Here is a 22,612-nt window from a genome sequence, read left to right on the forward strand (position 1 = left end):
GTGTCCACTCTCCATTCTAGGCACACTGACCAGCTCAGTCATCTTTCCTGGACCTCCCTTGCTATTTAGTTCATCTGTGATTTCACTAGTGCCATACTTTTGGTGTAAAATGTCTTTTGTCTCCTCCGAGTGGGGTCGCTTTTAATGCCTCTTTAAAATTAGTCCATAGGGCTTCCCTGGTGGCACAGTGGTTGAGAGTCCGCCTGCCGATGCAGGGGACACGGGTTCGTGCCCCGGTCTGGGAAGATCCCACATGCCGTGGAGCGGCTGGGCCCGTGAGCCATGGCCGCTAAGCCTGCGCGTCCGGAGCCTGTGCTCCGCAACGGGAGAGGCCACAACAGTGAGAGGCCCGCGTACCGCAAAAAAAAAAAAAAAAAAAAAAAAAATTAGTCCATGACTTTGCCTAGGAGGCATCCCTGGGCCCCTTCCCTCTAGGGTGGGTGCCTGCCAGTGCACACTCTGGTGCATATTCCTGCCCTAGCCCTCATCCCTGCAGGAGCCTGCCTTCACTGAGTGTGATCTCCTAGCTAGGAGGGATCGTGTATCTCTGTATCCCAGCCAAGGGCCTGGCCGAAAGAGACTCTGGGAATGAACAGACGACCCTGTGGGGAAGGCCGAGCAAGTCTGCCACCATAGAAAGCTGAGGCTCAAAGAGGCCAAAGGGCCGAATGATTGGTGAGTGGCACTGCTGGGACTGGGGCCCAAGTGCTCAGTCAGGGCCGCTTCCTCTGTGTTGCAAGGCCTTTGGTGGAATGTTCTGCTCAGGGCTCCTCTCTGGTCGATGGGGTCCCTTTCTCTCCGCTAAACCCTCACCTCTCTTCCTCTCTCTGCATAGTCGTGGAAAGGGAACTTAGGGAAGACTGACACACGCACCAGAGCTGGCCAGGTCACAAGGCCATCTCTCTCTCTATATCTATATTAAAATTTGGTTTAATTGACACTGAGCAAAATCACTGTGAAAGATCTTCAGAGTGAGAACTTCAGCAGTGAGTGTATTACATGGCATGACATGAGGACCGAGGTGGTACCACCTGGTGTTATACAATGAAGAGGCCTCTCCCAGGACCTGCAGACTCGACAGTCCCTGACCCAGACTTCTGGGCAAAGCCAGGCTCCCAGGAATAAAAAAATCTGGGTTTTTTTTTTTTTTTTTCCCCCTGTCCTCAGCGGCTGTGTTCATACCTCTGCAGTTTGCAGCCACAGTGCCGTGACCCCATCAATTGTAAAGTGTGCCAAGTGAATCTGATACTAATCATAGGTAAAGTGCTGAAATTTGTGACTGGTTTCCTTTTATTCCATTAGAGTGGAGTCAGTGTTATAAATGACCTGTAATAAGGTCATTCTCACTCAACTTGTATTCTGGTACGGCTTCTTGACTGAGAGAGAAAAAAATGGAGTGACAGCTGGTGCTGGGAGTACATCAAACCCTTGGTGTGCCTGTGGGATCTCCCCAGGGTACAGCCCGCATTTGTCGTGGTGTGGTGGCAGAGAAAACTGTTCACATTGTTGGTCCTGACAGTGTTTGGCCCTCTTGCTAAGCCAGATTTAATTTCTCCAACTGCAGAATGGAGTGAACGAGAACTTCTCCATCCTACCTGCAGTCACTCTGCAGAACTAGACATACAAATGTAAATATGTATACACACATAAATACAAATAATGCTTATATTAATAAAAACAAAAATTAAGGCTTTAGTTTCTAAGAAAAGGGACTTTTTTACACTATTTTTGTAAAACACATATATCGTTCTTCCTATAATTAGGTGCTAAACCAGCGTTTTAAAATGTGATAACAAATGTCTTTGACATCTCTGATGATGAGACTGTATTCATGCAGAGCTCTGTGGAGGACACAAGAACAGTCAGATCACAGGTCAGTTCGTTTTACTAGAAAAGCATCTCTGTCAGCTTAAACGAGCCCTCTGCCATCTCACAATGGCTTGCTAATGGTACAGAAAGATACAAGCTAGAATGAAGTTGGGTAGGTAGAAGCCATCACGCTTTCTGAAATATCCTCTGGTAATATCCTCTGGTTGATGGGTCTGTAGCGTGGACCTCCCATTCCTCACTCCCTTGGGGTGAGGAGGCAGACCCCCTACTGTAGCTGACTCCTTCCTGGGAGGTTCTACAGCCAAGGGAGCCCCTCAGAGTTGGCCAAGGAGCCAGCTGAGGAGAGCGAAGAGGGCTTCCAGGTGGAAGCCTTAATTCTGAGCCGACAGTGTGGATATCGTGCTATTTGTGCTTCATCAGCTTTGCCAAGCCAGCTGAACGTGCCTCCCTGTAATTAATCAAGCAGTGAGCTATTTGCAGTGGGTCAGTTCTGCGCTGGGCCCTCCATTAAGGCTGGGACTGTAGAAAGTTTTAAAGCCACGGTCTCTGCCTGCAAGTCTAGTCAGAGCTATGATATGGGAAACAGCAGAATCAGGGATTAAAGATTAATTAAGAAAAGCTCTTACATGCTTTAAAAATTGGGAGCGAATGCCATGTCTGAGAATTGGAGTAATCAAAGTAGGTTTCAGGAAGGAGGGGAACTTATGCTGGGACTTATAAGGGTGTGAAGAACTGAGGTAGAAGGAGGGTGAGGAAGGACGTGTCGGGGAAGGGAGAGGGCAGAGGCGCAGAGATGGGCGTAGACAACCCTGTCACCCTATCCTGTTCTCTCTCTGCCCCTCTCTCCCTTACAATTGAACTGAATGTGAGGAGTAGAAAAAAAACTAAATCACTCCTATCAAAAAGTAGAAAAGTGAAACCTCGTGGACGCCATGATCTGCACTAAGTCGTAATGATGTTGCAGGCTGGCTGGGAACAACTTCCACGAGGTCAGGAAAACATACCTGCCCCTGGAACAGGATTATGCATTTGCTGGGGGGATGATGTCTGCCTCATTCAGTCGTCTTGGAAGTGCAAACCCCCGACTGTCTTTGTATCACGTGAGCGTCTCTGGCCAGATCAGGCTGACCTGTGGATGCACTCTGCGTGATCAAGCCGTTGATCAGTAAATCAAAACAATAGCAGAGTTAGGCCTTTTGTCACTTTCCATGGGTGGGATGGGGCAGAGCTGGATCTAACTTCCAGCTTCCCTTTGCTCTGGCCCGTCTTTGCGGGCAAGCACTGGGCTTGCATCCAAGGTCCTGGGATGTATAACTAGCATCTGGCCGGGAACAAAGGGAGCCGTGGTCAGCTAGTGAAGAAATCAAGCTTACAGGTGACAGGTTCTCTACTTCACCTCATCACCTCCCCCTCCAAAGCCCCGATATAAGAAAGAAGTCCTGGAAAACCAGAAGAACAAAGCTGACAGCACGCAGAGACGGGTGGGTGGGAGGCCAGCGAGGGAGGAGGCAGGGCAGGGAGTTGTTGTGTGTGCATGTGTTTTAAATTAATGATGGGAAGGATTTGAAGACTTGTACAATGACTTTGCCAGGGAAAATGTAATTAGCTGAAGACAACATGCTGCTGATGTTGGAACCGGTGGTTTAATGAAGCCTCCTGCCCTAATGAGAACGTCAGTGTCTTGCTCGGAGATTGCCGTCACAAACAGGGCCTCTTCTCCAGATTTTGTGCTTGATTAGTTCCAGAGAAAAATTGAATTGTAATAATTTTTTTTTTTTTAACAGGGAGAAACAAGAGCCATAGCACTTAGTGTATGGCCCAAGAGCAGACTCTTGACTGTCAATCTTCCCTCCCACTCCCCTCTTTGGTGTCAGACAAAGCTTGCTGGCAAGGAGTGAGGGGCTTGGAGGGACTCTTAGTATGTGAAACACTAATTGTGTTCGTAGGTCAGCGTCTCCCCCAGTCCTTAATTCCCTTGCCTGTTCCTTTGCTACAATTCTTCGGCTCTATTATGCATATTACTTGGTGCCAAGATTGAGTCACAGCTGGAGTGTTACAAGAGATGTGACCATGGATGCCTGTTATTCCCTTAGCAAGGTGGGTCAAATAAGTTACAGGTTAGAAGAGCTTTATGAGCAGAAAGCCATGAATAAGAGTTTTGCTAACCTCTGTATTTGATCAGCATTAAATGACTTGCATTGGGAGTGACCATTATCATTGTTAGGGCCCTAATGCAAAACATGACCTGCAGGGTTTCTCCTACCTTTTCCAAATCTGTTGGCCAGCAGTCTTTTGGGTGACCTGACTTATGCAGGTTCTAATTTCCCTGAAAGTGTTCAAGTCCCACATTTTCTCCCCAGCCTATCTTGTACATGTGTTGTTGTATTATGGAACACATCTAGTGTTCCTCTTAGGGCTCTGACCCCAGAACAAGGGCTTACAGGCAGCAAAGAGACCTGAGTTTATGTGCAAGTGTGGCAGGCTGTTCTCAAGGAGATAGTTGAGCATCTGTGCCTGTTGACCCTAAAGGCATTTGATTTCACTTAGAAAACATCCACCCAAGAACAGATATCTCCGTAAGTTTTCTCTTCCCATGTCGAAATGACCACCCAGTAAGTCTGGCTGCCCTTGGCACAATTAAATTATTGCTTGAAATTATGCACTTGGTCAACCCAGTGATTACATTAACTGATCAGCTTAATTGAAGAAGATTGGGGGCATCTGGGGCAGGCAGTGAAGACAGTATTGAGTGTAGACATTTGAGAATCCTTACTTGCATAACCCTAAGAGTTAGATATAGGAGCAAGACCACCAGGGCTTAATTTGGAGAAGATGGGAAGTTGGGGAATTGCAGCCCAGGCTACAGTGGTGGGCTCCTTTCTACTCAACAAGGTCATAAAACAACATTGTTAAGATCAGTGGTTGGGTCTTTGTTTGAGCAAATTATGTAGCCCCTCTGATCTCCTGTTTCCTCACCTAAAAAATGGAAATGGTAATTCCTACTACTTATATTTATTGGTAGGATTAAATAAAATGATAATGGTAGTTCACCATTCACTGTGTTTGGCACACGGTATATACTTTACAAATGGTAGTTATTATTTCTCTTCCATTGTGCCGATACTATAGGAATAAGACAGTGTGTGTGTAGAATTGCAGAATGAGGCAGGAATTCAGGGGAGGAATTAAGCATATGTGATGGGATTGCTATAGGAGCTGAGAAATGCTTTTGTAGTGGTATGTAGCCTCCAAAATCTTTGCAGAGCTAACCGTCAGCTCTGTAGGATTGTCACCTCTCCCAGTACAGACACTGTGCCATTGGAGGTTCCACTGTGAAAGAAAACCCTGGCAGGGCTTCTGAATACTTGACTAGACCCTGCCACAGCAGACCTCATGGCAATCATAATGATAAAGTTGGACCTCTGTTTGTGGGACAGAAATATGGTCAAGGCCCGCACCTGTGTGAAGGGCCTTCCACCTGTCCCCTCGCAGGCATCTCCTGGATTATGCAGCCTTTAAAGGTTCATCTCAGTTTTTAGCTGGGGAAGAGAAAAAGACCTTAAAAAAAAAAAAAAAGACCTGGTTCAGAGAGTGATATTGATGAATATGTGCCCAAATCAGGGAAATCTTGACATCTTGACACTCTCCGTTTTACTCCCAACTTTTTTCATCTGAAGTCATTGGAATTTCCACAGGTCATTGGAATCCCCACAGGGGTCCTGCACAATGTCTGCCCTCAGTTGGATTTCATTTGCTCAGCGCCAGCTGCTGCCCACAGAGCTGTTAGGTCTCTGACCTCCTCTCTTCCCCTTGGGCTGGGCTACCTGACGTTTGGGGAGCTGGGAGGAAGAGGGTTTAACAACTCCATTATGTTCAGAGAGAAAGAGGGTTAAAGTCTAATGGTCATTAGCATATACCGTGCCAGCTGCCTCTTCTGTTACTTGTTCATTAATTCCCTTAATGCTTGGTCCTAATGGAGCAGATTATTGTTATTATTTTACTTCATTGAGATCACCTACTGCATAAAAACAAAGAGGAAAGGGGGAAAATAACGTGGCCAAGAATAGGCATGGAGCATTATCCAGCTGGAGATATTTATTTATTGGCTTCATGCTTGGCTTGTGAAGTTCTGAAGGGCTGGTGCACATGGTCCGTGGAGGGAGCCTGTCTCACGCAGCTCTGCCCATGGGTTGCTGAGACAGCGACCTGGCGTGCTTTTGCTTCCGTGTGGACCCGTTTATCTCCCAGCCTGCCTGTCATGCACAATGTACACATTTGTGCACGTGCATGCACGCACATACCCACACGATGGGTCACACGTGGGGCCAGCCTCTTAACATAGCACTGATTGCGGTCCCGTCCATAATGTCTGACTAAGCAGGAGCATCTCTCAGAAATTTTCTAAGTCTACATCTAGAGGGAGTGGAGGACCTCAGCTTTGCCTCTGTTGCCTGATTCCTCGCGGCTCTCTCACTCTGCAACAATCTAGGCCAGTCTTTGGAATTAGGGGATCCAGTAGGGTAGGCTTGGGCCCGGAAAAGCCAGCCGTGGCAAGCTGCTTCTGTCACCCTGCTTCGTCCAGCTCCACTCGACCTCAGCCTTCTCATTAAGGCAAACGGCAGGTTCCCCAAGGTACTAGTGATCAGAGAGCTCTGAGCTCCTTATGCACAAATGTACTCCCTTGCTTTTGCTTTGGGACAGCAAAGTCAAGCCTCAGAGGTAAGAAAAATCCCAAGAACTAAAAAAGCAGCTCTATAAAAAGAACCTGAAAGAGGACAACTTGAAATAGCCCAGGCTGGCTCCAGCATGCTAGACTCTAGCCACTTTCCCTGCAGAGCTGCAGGCTCTCATTAGCTGAAACTCCTGAAGCCTCACAGAGAAGTTGAAGACAAACTTCCCAGATTAAAGAAGAAAGGCAGTGATCAAACCTAACAGAATCAAAACTTTCAGACCTGGGAAAATAAAAAAAAAAAAATTAAAAGCTATAAAGTTGAGTTTCCTCTTGAGAAGAACTTCATGCTCATAGCCTCCTTGGGTTGGGAGGGCCCTCTGAGGTCAAACTGCCTAACCTAGGGAGCTCTTGATCTTAGAGTTTTTCTCTTGCTTATATATGGAAGGTTGCCTGGTCCCTATCTTTACCCCCCAGATGGCATTTTAATGAGAGATCTTGGGGGGACATCCTGTGTCTTCCCTACGCTTTGGATATTTGGACTTAGAAGGGTGGGGATGGGGTTCTGAAGCATCTCATGGCAGCAGGCTCCACTGAGAGGCTGACCAGGCAGGGCAGGTCTGTCCCCTGCCAGTGGGATGTGCAATTCACGTCAGAAGCCCCAGAGGAATGTTGAAGCCTCTTAATTAACATGGTGGCCTGTGGCAACTGAAAAGCATTTCCACACGATTAAAGACTTCAGCAAACCCCCAAGGGGATGTAGTGTTCCTAATAATTTATAAATTGCACCCACTACTTAATAGGCTTAACCTGTAGCTTTTGTCTTCCATCTGGGAAGGAGATGGGCAGAGGATAATGGATTTCTATTCACCAGCCACCACAGAAAAGAGAATTTGCCAGAAGAGCAAACCAAGGGGCTTTCTCTTCTAGTTTAGGGACTCCTGGCAGTAAAAGGATCCTCAAGGTCAAGAATGTGTTAATACAATTTCAATGACATCTTCTGATTTCCAAGGCCTATTGTGCCTTTGAGGAAGCGGGTGGGTCTGCTTATCAGGGCTGCATTGGCTAAGCTGGAGTTGATAGCCTGCCTCTGAAGGATCAGTTCCTTGGTCTGTAGTTGCTGGCATTACTGGGCAAGAAGAGCTCACAAATATTTTTTCCATAATTAGTTTACCAGTTGAGAGCTGTTTCCAGTTTGACAGGTATCAGTGTTATAATCAGGAAGTTTCCAATTTGGAAGAGTCAGTGCATTTCTTTTAATCACTTAATTTGATAGATGAAGGCCTGGGGTAGGTTCATAGAGGCTGTGCAACTTGCACAAAGTTGTTCCGGTTAGCTCTGCTATTTTATGGGTGACCTACTTGCTATTAGAAACTTACTATAGTTTTCCACGGGGCTCAGAGAAACGTAGGATTGGATGGGACCTTGAAAATCATCTATTCACCTCATCCATTCCCTACCCCTGGGATATTTGGATCTAGATTAGAAAGTGAGCAGCATTGCCATATGGGCTTACACAGTTTTTCTCCTCTTGGTCTGCCTTCTTTGAAAGCTGGAGAGAGATAGAAATGATCACTGTCATATGTGAGGCAGGGCATTTGCCCTAGACCTTTGGGCTTTGTTATTGGGGAAAAATAGGTGACAGGCCACCAAACTCGTGTGTTTTATTCTTAGTTTTTAACCACCATTTAATTCCTTTAGGAATAGAATTTGAATTCAGTGTGTCCAGTGCCTTGAGGGATAATTAATTATGTCTCCGATTCACTCTTCTGGTTACTCCTAGGGCAGAGCTAAGCTTTGAAATGTGAGTGGATTGATTGTCTGCAGCCACTTGACAGATGGTGGCCGGAAACATAATCTCAGCTTTTCCCTTCTCTGCCAAGGGTTCGCAAAACCCAGGTGACTCCCTAACTTTGGTGAAATTTGATAAATCTGGATTCTTTTTGTTGGGATTTACCGATCATATGACACTGATTTGGGATAATGGAAGGCTTTTACTGGCCCCTGACGTTATAGGTTATACCTAGAGTATAACCTCCAGTCCAAATATCTTTACCTATCACAGTTTCTTCTTTTATAAGAAAAGAAGTTATGGCAGGCTATTTCCAGTCCTTGTGATCTGTTTTTATCTTCCTTTTGTGCCTGTGTTTACCTTTAAAAACCAAATTATAGAGATTATTTTCTCTAACTCAAAGGTAAACCCCATGAGATCAGGACCTATTCCTTTATTATTCACTGCAGTATCTGCATAACAGTGACCATAAGAAAAATGCCTCTCTAAAGTGAGTAAATATCTGTTGAATGATTGAGTCATGAATCGAATGGATGAGTCACGTAAGCAACTGACGTATAAGCTTTGCTTGGAGGCACACAGATGATGTCCCTATTGAAAGATACTCAAAGTTGACCTCCCCTTCTTCCCTCCCTCCCTCCCTTCCTCTTTTCCTCCCCCTCTCCCGCCCTCCCTCCTTTCCTCCCTCCCTTTCCACCCTTCCTTCCACAGTTATTGAACACTTAACTTCATGGAAGGCACTACTAGGATTGACCCTGGAACTTAGCATCCTCTGCTCTCATGAAGTCTATAATCTAGTAGATGAGATCAACAAGTAAATCAGAGATAAAAGTACTTGTGGTTAGTTATGTGGAAGGGTTCTATGGGTGGTTCAGTGATATAGGGAAGAATTGGCTGAGGTTATGTCACTGAACTGACTTCAAAGGACACGTAAGGGTTAGCTAAGGGAGTGAGGAATGACCCAGACCCAGGATGAATACACAGGTCAGATAATGAGACAGTCTTGTGGTTGGCCTGCATGACTGGGATGGCATAAAAGGGAACTCTGCCTAGAACTTTCTATCCCTGAACAATCACCATCAGTGCTATATAAAACATTCTAACATAAATATTACAAAATCTGCAAATTATCTGACAAACCTCATACTACTCTCTCAGGTAAGTGCCTAAATTGTCAGTTTCATGAGAAAATAAAAGCTGATTTCATTTGTTTGATCTCTGTTAAAGCCAGCAGAAATGATTTATTGATTTTTTTAAAGGAAAATATATTTTTAAATACCACTTTTTGCAAGCATCTTATTAATAGATGTGGAGATTTCATATACCCCAAACATACTTGTAGATACAAAAATTTTAACAGTTTTGAGGAAAATCAATAGAATAATCAGAAAACTCATGAAAAGATGAATAAAGAGCAAAAAATTACATATCTTGCTGTCAGTGTTATTTTTTTAATGTTCAAAGTTTGCATTTTGTTACTTCTCACTTGGGTCCAAATGTACCTTAATGGGTTTTCTGTTTGTTTTGTTTTGCCATAAAAATTCAAGTTAACACATAAATGAAGCACATACTCTGAACACAGCTAGGGTAATGCAGAAGCTCAAAGCAAGGTGTAGGTGTAGGAAGAACTCCTGTGCACTTCTGTAAAGCCTGGGAGATCACATTGCCCACTGCGTTTGTCAGTATGCTCACGTTCACATGCCAGGTGGAAGTCTATTTGAATGGGGTTGAATGCTTAGAGGAAGTTTGTTCCTCCCAACAAACTTCCTTTCCTTTTTTAATTTTTATTAAATATATTTGGTTTACAATGTTGTATTAGTTTCAGGTGTAGTAAAGTGATTCAGTTGAGTATATATTATTTCAGATTCTCTCCCATTATAGGTTATTATAAGATATTGAATATAGTTCCCTATGCTATACAGTAGGACCTTGTTGTTTATCTGTTTTATATATAGTAGTTTGTATCTGCTAATCCCAAACTCTTAATTTATCACTCCCCCTCTTTCCCTTTGGTAACTATAAGTTTACCAACAAATTTTCTTTTGTCAGACAAGAACTCGCCTTGCTCTTTTTCACTTGATTATTAGGAAGCTCCTAGCCCTTCTTGGCCTAGGCTTTCTTTCCATTCATCTGCCACCTCTTGGTTTCATTAGGTTATTTGAAAGAAAAATCCTAGAGCCTCTGTGAGTTTCACTGAAACTGCTTAAAATCTCCAATGGAAGTAGAAGGGTTAAAAGTAATGGTAACATCAAAGAATGGTGGTTTATCACAGGAATGCAAAAGCAATCGAATTTGAGTCCTCACCATAGACGGAACATTATCAAAGTGGCTACACCCATGCCTTTTCCCAGTATAGTGGAGGCCCTGTACATAAAGTTCTCCTACCTACTCCCTCCTCACTGGATAGAGCAGATAAGCAGTCCAGAGGTATTTGTGTGTAGTGATTTTACAAATTATTATTACAACATATTATTAAATAATATTACAAATTAATATCATATAACTTATGTATATTATTATTTCGATAGTAGTCCACAACTAGTAAGTCATAACAAAGCGTTGTGACATCTGCCATCATTTTGGGTTATAGATGCAGAGAGACTATTCCACAGTTTGAGTGCCTGAGAATGTTTTTTCATATGCCTGTGCTGTTTCACCTAATGGCTGGAGCTCATTATTGGTAACTGATTATTAAAAAACTGAGGTCATCTGGAGTCAGTGACTCTAAGCAGACGGAATGTTTTGCTAAAGCAATACTAGAGCTGCTAAATGAACTGGCTTAGCCAAACAAAAACGTGTATTCTAGCTCTCTATGAGTTGTTATTTTTTTAAAAAATTAGCATAAAATATTGCTAATTGAGTGTCTAGGCCCCTACATGGTAAAGGGGACTTTAGATGAACCTAACAAAACAGTACCATGAAAAGAGCAGTGGAAGAGGATCTGGGTGTAGAACCGGTTCTACACTGTCTAGTTTTGTCGTTTCTCTGGGCCTTCATTTCTTCAGAAGAGGAGGGGCTGAGTCTAAAGATTTTCACTGGGTCTCACAGTTGAGAGGGAACACAGATTTCTCTGTCGAAATTCAACTAAACTGAGAGTCTAATGGTATCCTCCAGGCAGGTAGTGGTGTGTGAGGCACAGTCTTATTTTAGCACGGAGACCCTGAAATGCATCTGCTGTCTTTGCCCTGCCTACTAACCTTGAGTAGGACGCTTGAGTGGGTGCTTGGTGCAAGGTCCTTTGTTTACGATAGTGTCTCTTTGTCAGCTAGATGTGCACTTTGAGTAGTTTCTCTTTTTCCTTCGAAAGGTGAGGATGGATTCAGGTGGAATTACCCATATTCTCCTACTCTATCCTTTTAAAATTCATGAGATAGATGCCAGGGTGTATATGTCTCCAGTGAGCGAAGCTCACTCGGGGTGACTGCAGCCTAGTGGTTAAGAAGGTAGGCTCTGGAGTGGGAGTCATTTTGGCCCCATTCCAGTCCTACGATTCATTTGCTGTGTGACCTTGGACAAGTTATTCGGCCTCTGTGCCCTAGCTCTTCAAATGTAAAATGGGGAAATAGTTGACCCTGCCTCTCAGAGTGTAGAGCATTTGGGGCAAATGTCTGATACAAAGTAAAAGCCCCATTAACAGACCACTGTCGTTGCTTTATTCCTGTGTAATAAGCGGCATGAACCTATGGCCTGGATCTTATCACAACCCCGTTGTGAGCAACTGAAAGGAGAATCAGAGAGGAGGAGCGGAAGGGGCGCCTGAAGACCTCTCTGCGAGCGGGAAGGATGGTGCTTAAACCATTCCCGGGAGGTGGATGTTTATGCTCCCCTTACAGCTCTTTAGGGAATAAAATTACCTCAAGCTTTCACTTGCCTAATTCAATGTCTGACAGCTTCCCTGGCTCGGGAAGTTATTCTTTCTGTGTGGCTTAATTACCTATTGTTGCAGTTTCAGTTTGGGATGAAGGAAAGTTAGTGGGTCTGACTCTGAGATAAAGGGTCTGCCGAAAAACCACTGGGTTGGACTCAAACACTCATTCTCGGCAAACGGGTGCGGGGCTCAGGTCTGCCCTGTTGAGGTGCCCCAGGGGCTCTCTGTGCACATCTGCAGGGCGGCCAGGAGGGAGGGACCATGGGCGGCAGGGGCGGCACTTATCAGGGACCTAGAATGCTTGGCTCTGGACTCCCACCCCCACTGTAACCTGAGCAGCTTCATATTCATGCTTTCTCTGTACTTGCTTGAGAGATTTCACCAGGAGAAAGGGTTATGCAGATAAAAGAAAAATTTGAAAACCTGGAGGCCAGTGTATGTCTCCAAAAAGCTACCCGACATGACAGGTCACTTGACAGCTGACTCGGTTACTTCTTGTCTCAGCTCCTCTGAGCTGCCTGTTGGAAAGCAGCAGCATCCTGTGTGTGATTGCGTGCGCACGTGCTCACAGTGATGGTGGGAGAGGGAGGATAAATGGGAAGATTTACAGGGAGTGGAACTTTATAAATCTAAGATATAATTATTATGAGACTGGAAAAAGCGCCCTCTAATATATTCAAGGGAATCATCTTGACCCAGCCTTGTGTGGGGGAGCCCCTGGGAATTAATAGAGGGTTTTCACCTCTAGCCTATATGATGGGGTGACAGTGATTGTAGCCCAAGATTGAGAGCAGAACCATGTGGCACATGCCCACCTAATGAAATAGGTTCCGAGGGGTATTGACCAAAGTAAAGGGAGTGAATACAGATTGTGAACGGGAAGATTTATGCCCACTGAGTGCTGTGCAGCAATGGGCTTGTAAGCCCTTCCCGCCAAACACTGCCCTGGGCACACGTTAAGGCGAGGCATTGCCTCGCTGAGCACTGCATCCTCGTCTCTGACGGACAACTTAGTTGTGTTCAGGCTTTTAAGTAATGGCCTCAGAGGATGGCCTTGGAGCACCGGAAGGTTCAGAAGGAAACTCCTCTGCCAGCCTGAGTCCAGGACAACATGGGTCTCAGTCCCTTCTCTTGAGCTTAGCAAGAATGGGAACATCACTCAGGACTGTGTGAGTGGGAGAAGGCTGTCTCCTAAAGCAGCAGTGACCCCAAAAGTCATGTTCAAATGATGAGATTTCTCTGCACACTTGGTTGTAAGTTCCTGACGGATGTAAACTTCTCTTCGGATGGGTCTCTGATTTTCTCCTGCTTGGGCAATTACTCTGATGGAGACATTTAAGGTTAGGCTGACAGCCTTGACTCCCTGTGATACAATCTATTAGATGTGTTACATAACTTAGTACTTACACCACCCTGTGAGGGTAAGTGGTATCTTTTCCATTATACAGATGAGGAATCTGTGGTATCTTCTCTCTTATACAGAATCTGAGGTCTCGAATTTATAGGACTTGCTGATGGTTGGTGGAGGCAGAGTTAGAATCTATATATGATTGATTTTAAGATTTGAAAGAGGAAGAAACCAGATGCCATCCCACTGCTAAAAATTGGCCTGAAACCAGCTTTACATGTGGCAGATCTGCCTTAAAAAACCCTCTCTCTTATTTCTGCAGCTGAAATTACACACACACACACACACACACACACACACACATACACATATACAATCACAAAGACTTCTTTCTTCTTCAAATTGTTTGCTAAGCCAGAAGCAACCGTGGATCACTTGAAATGATGCACTAATCATCCCAGTTCCATTTTTCTTTCACCCTGATCACCGATCACAGCAGACTGTCCCTTTACTGCTGAGTGACGCTTGCTATAAGCACGTACTGCACCTAAGTGAATGAATGAATTAATGGGTGAGTGATGGATGGTAACAGCGGGAGGGGTGAGGCCCCTTGGTGGGATGAGCTCACCCATCTTCCTGCATCCACCTGCTGTCCTCTCTTCCTAGGGTGGCATGATAGCGCTGCTGCTGTCCATCTTGTGCCTCGTGATGATCCTGTACACTCGCCGGCGCTGGTGCAAGCGCCGCCGGGTCCCCCAGCCCCAGAAGAGTGCCAGCGCTGAGGCTGCCAATGAGATTCACTACATTCCTTCTGTGCTGATCGGCGGGCACGGGCGGGAGAGTCTGCGCAATGCCCGCGTGCAGGGCCACAACTCCAGCGGCACCCTGAGCATCCGGGAGACACCCATCCTGGATGGCTACGAGTACGACATCACTGACCTGCGCCACCACCTGCAGAGGGAGTGCATGAACGGAGGGGAGGACTTCGCCAGCCAGGTTACCCGCACCCTCGACTCCCTGCAGGGCTGCAACGAGAAGGCAGGGATGGACCTCACGCCAGGTGGGTGCCTCGGTCCTTGTCTCAGGGCACTAGAGAGTGGGTAGGGAACAGCTGTTTTCTAATTTCATGGCTGGTTGTCATACATAATGGGATGTGCCAGTGCCCTTTCCCGGGTGGGCAAGAAGCGTAAGCATTTTCCTGAGATGATGGGAGCCGTTTTCTAATATACGAAATCAGAAGAACAAGGGTGAATTGGATCCCTCTCCACTTCCACTTGGCACTGGAAGTAGAGGGACTTTTACATCCAACAGAAGAGTGGGTTAGAGGCTTTTCCATATGTAATGAGCAATCCTCGGGAAAATAGGGATGTAGCAGAAAAGGTCAACGTGCGTGTGTGACATTTTTGTATGTGGTATGTTTGTGTGGGCAATTCAATTTTCCATTGAAGTGGAGGGGACAGAGGTATCTTTCTTTTCTATGACTCCTGAGACTTTGGCCTGGGGTGTTTTAGTTGTGTTGTCTTGCCCATACCCCTGTGGTCTTTACAAGGGATGTACTTCTTCAAAGAAAATAAAGGAATACGATCAAACTGTTTGACCTCAGATGCTTTGTGCATCTATGAGACACTGGGTGGAAGAGACTTGGAGCTAATGTGGCTGAACAAGACCAGAGTCGGTCAAATGCAGAGAGGAAATGACTGTACTTCTCATTTATAGCCTATCTCTCATACTTCTATAAATAACAACTATCTGTAGATAAAACCCCAAGACAATGATCCTTCAAGGAACTGCCCAATTATCTTTGAAGAAGACATTTTTGAAACTGAATATTGCTTAAGATATGTGGACTTTCTGTGGGGCTTGAAATCACATCATGGAGGTTTCCATTCTGCTTGTTATCTAGAGAAGATCCTATGACTAGGCATGTCTTAATAAGGTGTAAAGTCTAGACATTCCTTGAGACTAGGGGATGTGTCTTGAATATCTCATATATTCCATAGCACCTGCCATAGTGCTAAGCCCACCAAGTAGCCATATGATTAGAGACTTGGGGAGCAGGCAGATAGCACAAATATGTGAGAGAGCTGGATGTCAACAACAGGGAACGGAGCAGACTGGGATGAGAGAGAGGGGGCAGGTTCCGCCTGAATGCGCTCAAATTCAAATTTCTGTGAAACTCTGTGCTGACCAAAGGAAAGAAATCTGCAGTCTGTATCTCACCGAACGGCCACACGTGGTGACCCTATCAATACAGAATTGGTTGAATTGGATTTCCTTTCTTCACCCCTTCTCTCATAACTCTGTAGTCCCCTAGAAATCAAAAAGAAGCATTTCAGTCTCTGCCAGTCTCTCACTTTAAAGCTTTCATATTTCAGTTTCTGTGAAACCCCATGTACTTGGTTCATGCAGATTTCCTTGCTCTCACTTTGGCCTTTTAAAGTTTCTGTCTTGGCCTTTCCTTATACAGGAAGTGACAATGCCAAGCTGTCGCTGATGAACAAGTATAAAGATAACATCATTGCTACCAGCCCTGTGGACTCCAACCACCAGCAGGCCACTCTGCTTTCTCACACCTCCAGTAGCCAGAGAAAGAGGATCAACAACAAAGCAAGAGGTACCCGCGTCTGGTGTTAGGGCTTGAAGGTGGCTTCCTTAATACCAGCAGAGGCAGGGCCGTTAATATCCTTGACCCCCACTCTCAGGCATCGCTAGAGGGGCTGTGTTTGGTCGCAGTCTTTCTACAGGCCTGTTGTGTGTTACTTAACCAACAAATTTAAATGTATAGACACCTTTTGACCAAGTAATTTTAGCAATGAGAATTTATACTTAGTAAATAATAATTGGACAAGTATGCAAAGATGTGTGTAAAAGGCTGTTCATCCCAACATTGTTTAAAAGAGCAAAAAATTGGAAGTAGCTTAAATGTCCGTCAATGGGGAATTGCTTAACTACCTGCACATCTGTCTCCCGGCCAGTGGCTTAAGATGATACTATAGATCTATATTTGTTCATATGGAAAGTTGCCCACCCATCTATTCAATGGGGAAAAATTAGGTTATAAAATAGAAGGTACGGCAGAATGCCATTCTTAAGGGGAACTTAAAAAACCTTTATCTGCTTCTGTATCAGGAAAAAGATGGAGAGTGTATTCATCAAATGTTAACAGAGTCTTCCTCTGACTTGGAGGATTTAGAGGACATCAGCGTTGTTCCTTTTAAACATGTGGGGGTCTTTTGTTTATTCTTTTCTCTCTTTTTCACATTGAATATATATTAATCCTAGAACCAGTTAAAAAATACAATATAGACATTAAGACATACAGACATATGCCCCTTAGGACATAATTCCAGCCTCTATCAACCAGAATCATGACGTGTAATGAGGGAAATTTCCCTTTCTTCCTTTTCCACGTACCGTCCACGATGGTCCTCTCTGGCAGGTGGCTTTCCTCAGTAGGAGCATGGGCTGGGTGGATGTAGGGCTCTAGTGATGGCTGTCATATCGAGGTCTCCTTCTCCAATAAATCTGTGTATCAGGAAGCTCCAATCCCTGTGGCTACTCCGCCCAGATTGTCAGTCACCCTGCTCGTGTTTTCCCCTTGAACTTGCCCAATGATTTGGTGTCATGAAGACAAAACTGAAGACACTGTTTTTGCCCTTGTCTTTTCATTACAGCTGGTTCCGCCTTCCTGAACCCTGAAGGGGATTCTAGCACAGAGGCAGAAAATGACCCCCAGCTGACCTTTTACACTGACCCCTCGCGGAGCCGAAGGCGCAGTAGAGGTAGGAAGGATAGAGGGGCAAAGTGGGGTGAGAGGGGCCATGGGGCGGGGAAGGCAGGGAGCTACAGAGGTGCTGGGTCAGGGAGGGGGCTCTGTGGACCAAAGCCAGTGTCCGCAGGAAGAATTCTTGGACCAGACTTGGTGTTTCCTCCTAAGGAAGAAAGAAGAGCCTAGAGTGGAAAATTTCAGAGAATCATCTCTCCCAGATAATGGCACTCTCAAACAAGTTTCCAAGTTGTTTGAAAGGCTATTTCTTGGTCAGAAGACTCTCAATTCCTTCTGGAAGCCTCGGGAGTCATATTTTGCTGTTTAGACACAGGAAATAAAGTTGATAAAGTGTGTTATACGTGAAAAAATAGACAGTATATTTACCCTCGCTTACCCAGCCATCCTGGGATTGAGTGAGGCAGAGCTTGGGGGGTGGGGTTAGTTGAGGAACGATCTGTGGCCTGAAAAACATGTGTAGTGGTTTTTGACCTTTAATCCCCTGCCCAGCAGAATCACAGGACTCCCAGGGCCCAAGTCCCCTCCCGTCTCCTAGCAGGGCCCAGGTTGGTTTGTTCATTCTTCTCAGTGTTGATAGAGTTGTCCTTTCACGCAGCCACGGTCTGTGACTCTCCACCCTGATGTTCAGTGGCTTCAGGCATGGCTGTTGCAGCTGTGGCTACCAGTGCCTATGACTTTGTGGTCTCACCATCGTTACTGAGGGAGGTCTGTGTTCAGGCACCAAAAAGCTTCAGCATGTACTTGCTGTGTGATACTGGATAAAGACAACAACTTCTCTGAGCCTCAGTTTCCTCACATATTAAATGGGTTAACAGTACCTCATGCACAGGGCTTAATTATATTAAAATGTGCCTTTTTGGTGACTGGCAAGACACTATGAGATCTCTATTGTGTTGCTGTTAGAACTCTCCACAGTGCAGCCTTGGGTTTCTACAGCACTTCATCTTAAAGAATTTTAGACAGGGGCCCGTCGAGATACAATGGAGGGTATTTGAGTGATGTCATCTTGTGTGATAGTCAATAACATTTTCCCCAGCCAATAATCAACCAGTGCCGCCCCCCCCCCCAAAGACACCTACCTTTTGGCTGTCTCCCACCTCCATCTGAGTTCTTGACGTACTGAGGAATTCTTCCCAGAGATTGAAGGAAGCCCTGTTAATTCCTCAGTTCCAGTTCTGCAGGCTCTGCTGCCATCAGTACAAAAGTTCTTCCCACCACTTTTCTCAAGAGATCAGTGGGGCTCTGGGTTGCCTAATGTCTGGTGCCCCAGTATCCCTGCGGTGAGACTGTTGCCTCTTGATGTTCATTACATATTTATATACAGCAGAGAGTCGTCCTAGGCCCATCCACCCTAGGCCACAGCAAAGCAGGGTGGGTTCTGCTTTAATAAAATCCCGTGTAAGAAAATCTGTAGTAATGAATTAGAATGAGTTCCTTTGCAACATAAAATTGTTACTTTTAAATACCAAGGTCTCCTAGTACATCAACTGTTTATTGCTTTTAACTAGACTGTAAGCTTCTTACGGATGGGCTTTTCTAATTTATTTTTCCAAAGTGCCTAGTGAGGGATTTTGCCTATAATAGATGCGGTGTTTGTTGAATTGAACTGGATACATCAATCAGGCCAGCAGGAAATTTTATAACCCACCTGTCATGGGTCAGGCTTTGTGATCAGTAGTAGAAACATGAAAACATGGCATAGTGATAAGACTTAATTTTATAATATAAATAAAGTAAAATGAGTACTCAGAAGAGAGAACAGTTAATTCTACCTGGCAGCAAAAGGAGGCAAAAAGGGAGAAAATAATTAGACTTGGATTATATACAATGCATAGAATTTCTTGAAAGAGGAAAATCTAGGGGAAGGGCATTTTAGTAGAGGAAGAGAGCAGATACAAAGCCTTGAAGGCACAAAAGAACATGGCATTTTCAAGCAAGTAAAAGGAGTTCAATGTGGTAGTTGTAATCCAGGATTTGAATATGTAGGCACACAGGGATAGGAGGGATGGGGCTGGATAACAGGCTAGAGGACCAGTGCACGCACGATGTTAATGGGTTTGCACTTGGTTCTGTAGGTCAAAGGGGACCACTGGAAATTTTGAAGTCAGGTAGAGATTCTGGATGATGGGTTGATGATGCAGAAGGACCAGAGAGACAAGAGGCAGAGCAGCAAGTCATTTTGCCATCACAGGAGAGCAAGTGCCTGTAAACAGTGACTACACTGTGTGAGAAGGGCTGTAACAGCAGGGTGCACAAGGGCGGGAGGAACAGCAAGGAATGAGTGAGAATCGGTTCTTGAAGGTTTCAGGGAAGTGTTTACAGGGAGATATTGTTTGAGCTGAGACTTGAAGAGTAGGTGTATACCAGGCTGACAAGGTGACAAAATGGCATTCTGTGGAGGAGGAAATAGTATGTGCAGAGTCACAGGGACATAAACAGTAATTGTCTAGTCAGAGAGCAGGAAATAGTTTACTAGAATAAAGATTCTGGGGCAGCCTGTGGTCTGCTTCGGAAATAAGGCTGGAAGATCAGGAGATCTTCCTTGACTGAAGGACTTAGACCTGACACTTCAGTTGGAGTCATTGAAGGTTTTTTAAAGAGCAAAGCCCTGGTCTGCTCTGCTTTGTGAACGATCCCTCTAAGGCAGTGTGGAGGATAGGTGAGAGCAGGGGGAAGTTGAGGCAGGGAGACTGGGTGGATGGCTGTTGCCATAGTCCAGGGGTGAGATGATAGACCAAGGTAGGGATGCAGAGGATGGAGCAAGAGAAATTTGGGGCACAAAATGAAAAAAGATTTAACGGCATTGGTGGGGGGGGGTGGCTTATGAAAGAGAGGGAAGAGATAGACATGATGGTGTATGGGGGCTTGAGGAACCAAGTAGACGGCAGTGCCATTCGCTGGGCAGTGGAAATGGTAGGGAGAGCAGGGTTGGAAAGAGGGTGCAGAGCCCAGTTTTGGATATCGCATTTGAGTGCCTGAGGGCCATTCGGGTGGCGGATCTGGGCGCTGCTCAGACCTGGTATGGGCTGGAGGAAGAAATGTGTAAGTGTGGGAAGTAGACTCGTGTTGAAAGGGTACTAACATGAATAGAAAATCTCCAGGTAGCAAGGGACAGGGGATCCAGAGGCCACCTGCCACCCTGCAATCACTCCCTCCCAGCTATTGCCAACACACCCACTCAGGGGACCTGCTCCCAGAAAAGATGTGTGCCGCCATAGACCACATCTTTTCCCATGTTCCTGAGAATGGCAATTGCAAAGGCTCCACTGGACCCAGAGATTGAATAGTGAATTGTCTAGGGGCTGTAACCTCACTGGATCTGTGTGTTGATTCCAGCTCCCCTCCTTAGTAGCTGCTTGACCCTGGACATGCCCTATAGCCTCTCTAACGCACTGTTTCTGTGGGAGCTGCCTCATCAGGCTGTCATCGTTAAATGATATGCCCAGGTGTGAGACACGTAAGACACCTGATATGTCAGGTGTAAGGTGCCTGACAGGTAATTACACTTATTCATAAGTGTTAACTATCACTATAAGGTTAATCTCTTTGAGACTTATTTTCCTTATCTATAAAGTGGGTAGTTACTGTACAGACTCATAGATTTATTGTAAGGAAGCAAATATTTAAAATAATGTATGTAAAACACTTAGCACGTTGTCAGCCATAATAGATGCCTTTCATTGCTATCAATAATAAATATTAACACAGACTGTAAGAAAATTCCAAAGTATTCATACATTTGGTCGGCAGCTTGCTTTGCTTTCTTGCTTTCCCACATCTGTTCTGTTTCCATGTGAAAGGTCCCTCTTCTTACTACCATTTTATCCTCTCCACCAAAACCAAACAAACACCCCCAAAACCTCCCTTCTTAGCCCTGTCCCCAGCTACTTGGAAGTGTTTCTTATCCCTCAGCTTTCGTATTTTCTCCCTAAGCTTCCATTTATAACCTTACCCCAAGGACTGCAGGACTGGGGAGAGCCTTCTGGTGTGACAATATCTTCTACTTGTATAGAGCAGACGTTCCTTGTTTTCCTCCTTCCAAGCCCTGGACTCTCACCCACAGAGTAGGTGAGAGGTAGTTTGAACCCCAGGAGTGGAGAAGCTGGTTGGTGAGAGCGTCCTCTGTGGAAAGCCATGGGAAGTGCAGGGAGTTCCAGCGTAGGGTAAAAGCATTCCCACCACCCTTGGGCAAGAGGTTGGAGCCCTGCCAGGCGAGTAGAGGGGGACAGTGCCCTCCTTTATGATTTCTCTTGTGGCCTGGCCCAGGAGGCATGCAGAAGACTTGCTCACAGCTGACAATTGTTGACTCTGAGGACCACCAGTGGCCCAGTCCCCTCTGACACCAGGCGATGACATGGTGTTCCATGAGGGTGAAAGTCACTGAGCTCACGCACTAGTCGCATTTCCCACCTGGGCTGGGTTTGCCAGCTGCCTCCCCTGTTTTCCAGGTTGAGCAGCAAAAGGCCGAAATGGCCCTTCACTACTGAGATTTTTCCCATCAAGTGTCTTGCTTTTGCCTTATTTTCAGTGGGCTCTCCCCGAAGTCCTGTGAATAAGACCACCTTGACATTGATCAGCATCACCAGCTGTGTGATCGGCCTTGTGTGTTCCTCTCACGTCAGCTGCCCTCTCGTTGTCAAAATCACCCTGCACGTCCCCGAGCACCTGATCGCTGATGGTAAGTCCACCTCTGAGGATGCCACCTCTGCCCCTCCCCCGAGGAGAATGTTTCAGGGTGGGCAGGGAAAATATAGACAAGCAGGGAGCCCTGTTACCTATTAGTGAGGAAAAAATAAACCTGGATAAGAAAGACTTAGGACAAAGTTAGATCGTCCACGGATGAAATCAGAAAGCAGGTTAAAAAAAAAAAAAAAGAACAGATCACCTCCTCCTTTCTATGCCCATTTCCCATTTCTGTTTGTTTTTAATTAAGCACCTGTCTTTGTGGATAAATGCAGGGCATACTGGCTATAGGTACATAGACACCAAGATTCTCTTAGCCTTTGAATGGGGAAAAGCTAAGTGGAGTAGTAGAATGTTTAAGCGTTAGCCACGTTTCCGTTTGATATGCCTGGTGAGAAATTCCTAATTGCAGTAACTTGCTATGAGCCTAGAACTCTGAAGCAATAATTTACTTTCATCCAGGGGGATCCTGATATAATGAGGGAATAATATACATTCTGAGAGTCCCTGAATTAGTTAAGCCCAGAGCACCTAATTGACTTGTTAATGTCTGTTCTCTTGGTTGCCGTAAGGCTGAAAACAGGTGGGGACTGTCTGGAGTGTTAGAGGGCCTGCTATTTATTTTCATGGCAACT

The 22,612-nt window shown here is 45.4% G+C and overlaps 1 protein-coding gene across 4 annotated transcripts in view; it reads left to right on the top strand.

Moving 5' to 3' along the window:
• The window catches only part of ASTN1 (astrotactin 1), a 328,202-nt gene that overhangs the window by 139,173 nt on the left and 166,417 nt on the right, over window positions 1-22,612 (top strand). For all 4 annotated transcript variants that reach the window (XM_060295993.1, XM_030875395.2, XM_060296001.1 and 1 more), the window contains exons 3-6: window positions 14,174-14,567; window positions 15,975-16,121; window positions 17,182-17,289; window positions 21,823-21,972. In XM_060295993.1, coding sequence (XP_060151976.1) covers window positions 14,174-14,567; window positions 15,975-16,121; window positions 17,182-17,289; window positions 21,823-21,972 — 799 coding nt within the window. The remainder of the gene's footprint in view (window positions 1-14,173; window positions 14,568-15,974; window positions 16,122-17,181; window positions 17,290-21,822; window positions 21,973-22,612) is intronic.

This window comes from Globicephala melas, chromosome 1 (assembly GCF_963455315.2).
Source record: "Globicephala melas chromosome 1, mGloMel1.2, whole genome shotgun sequence".
Classification (NCBI taxonomy): Eukaryota; Metazoa; Chordata; class Mammalia; order Artiodactyla; family Delphinidae; genus Globicephala; species Globicephala melas.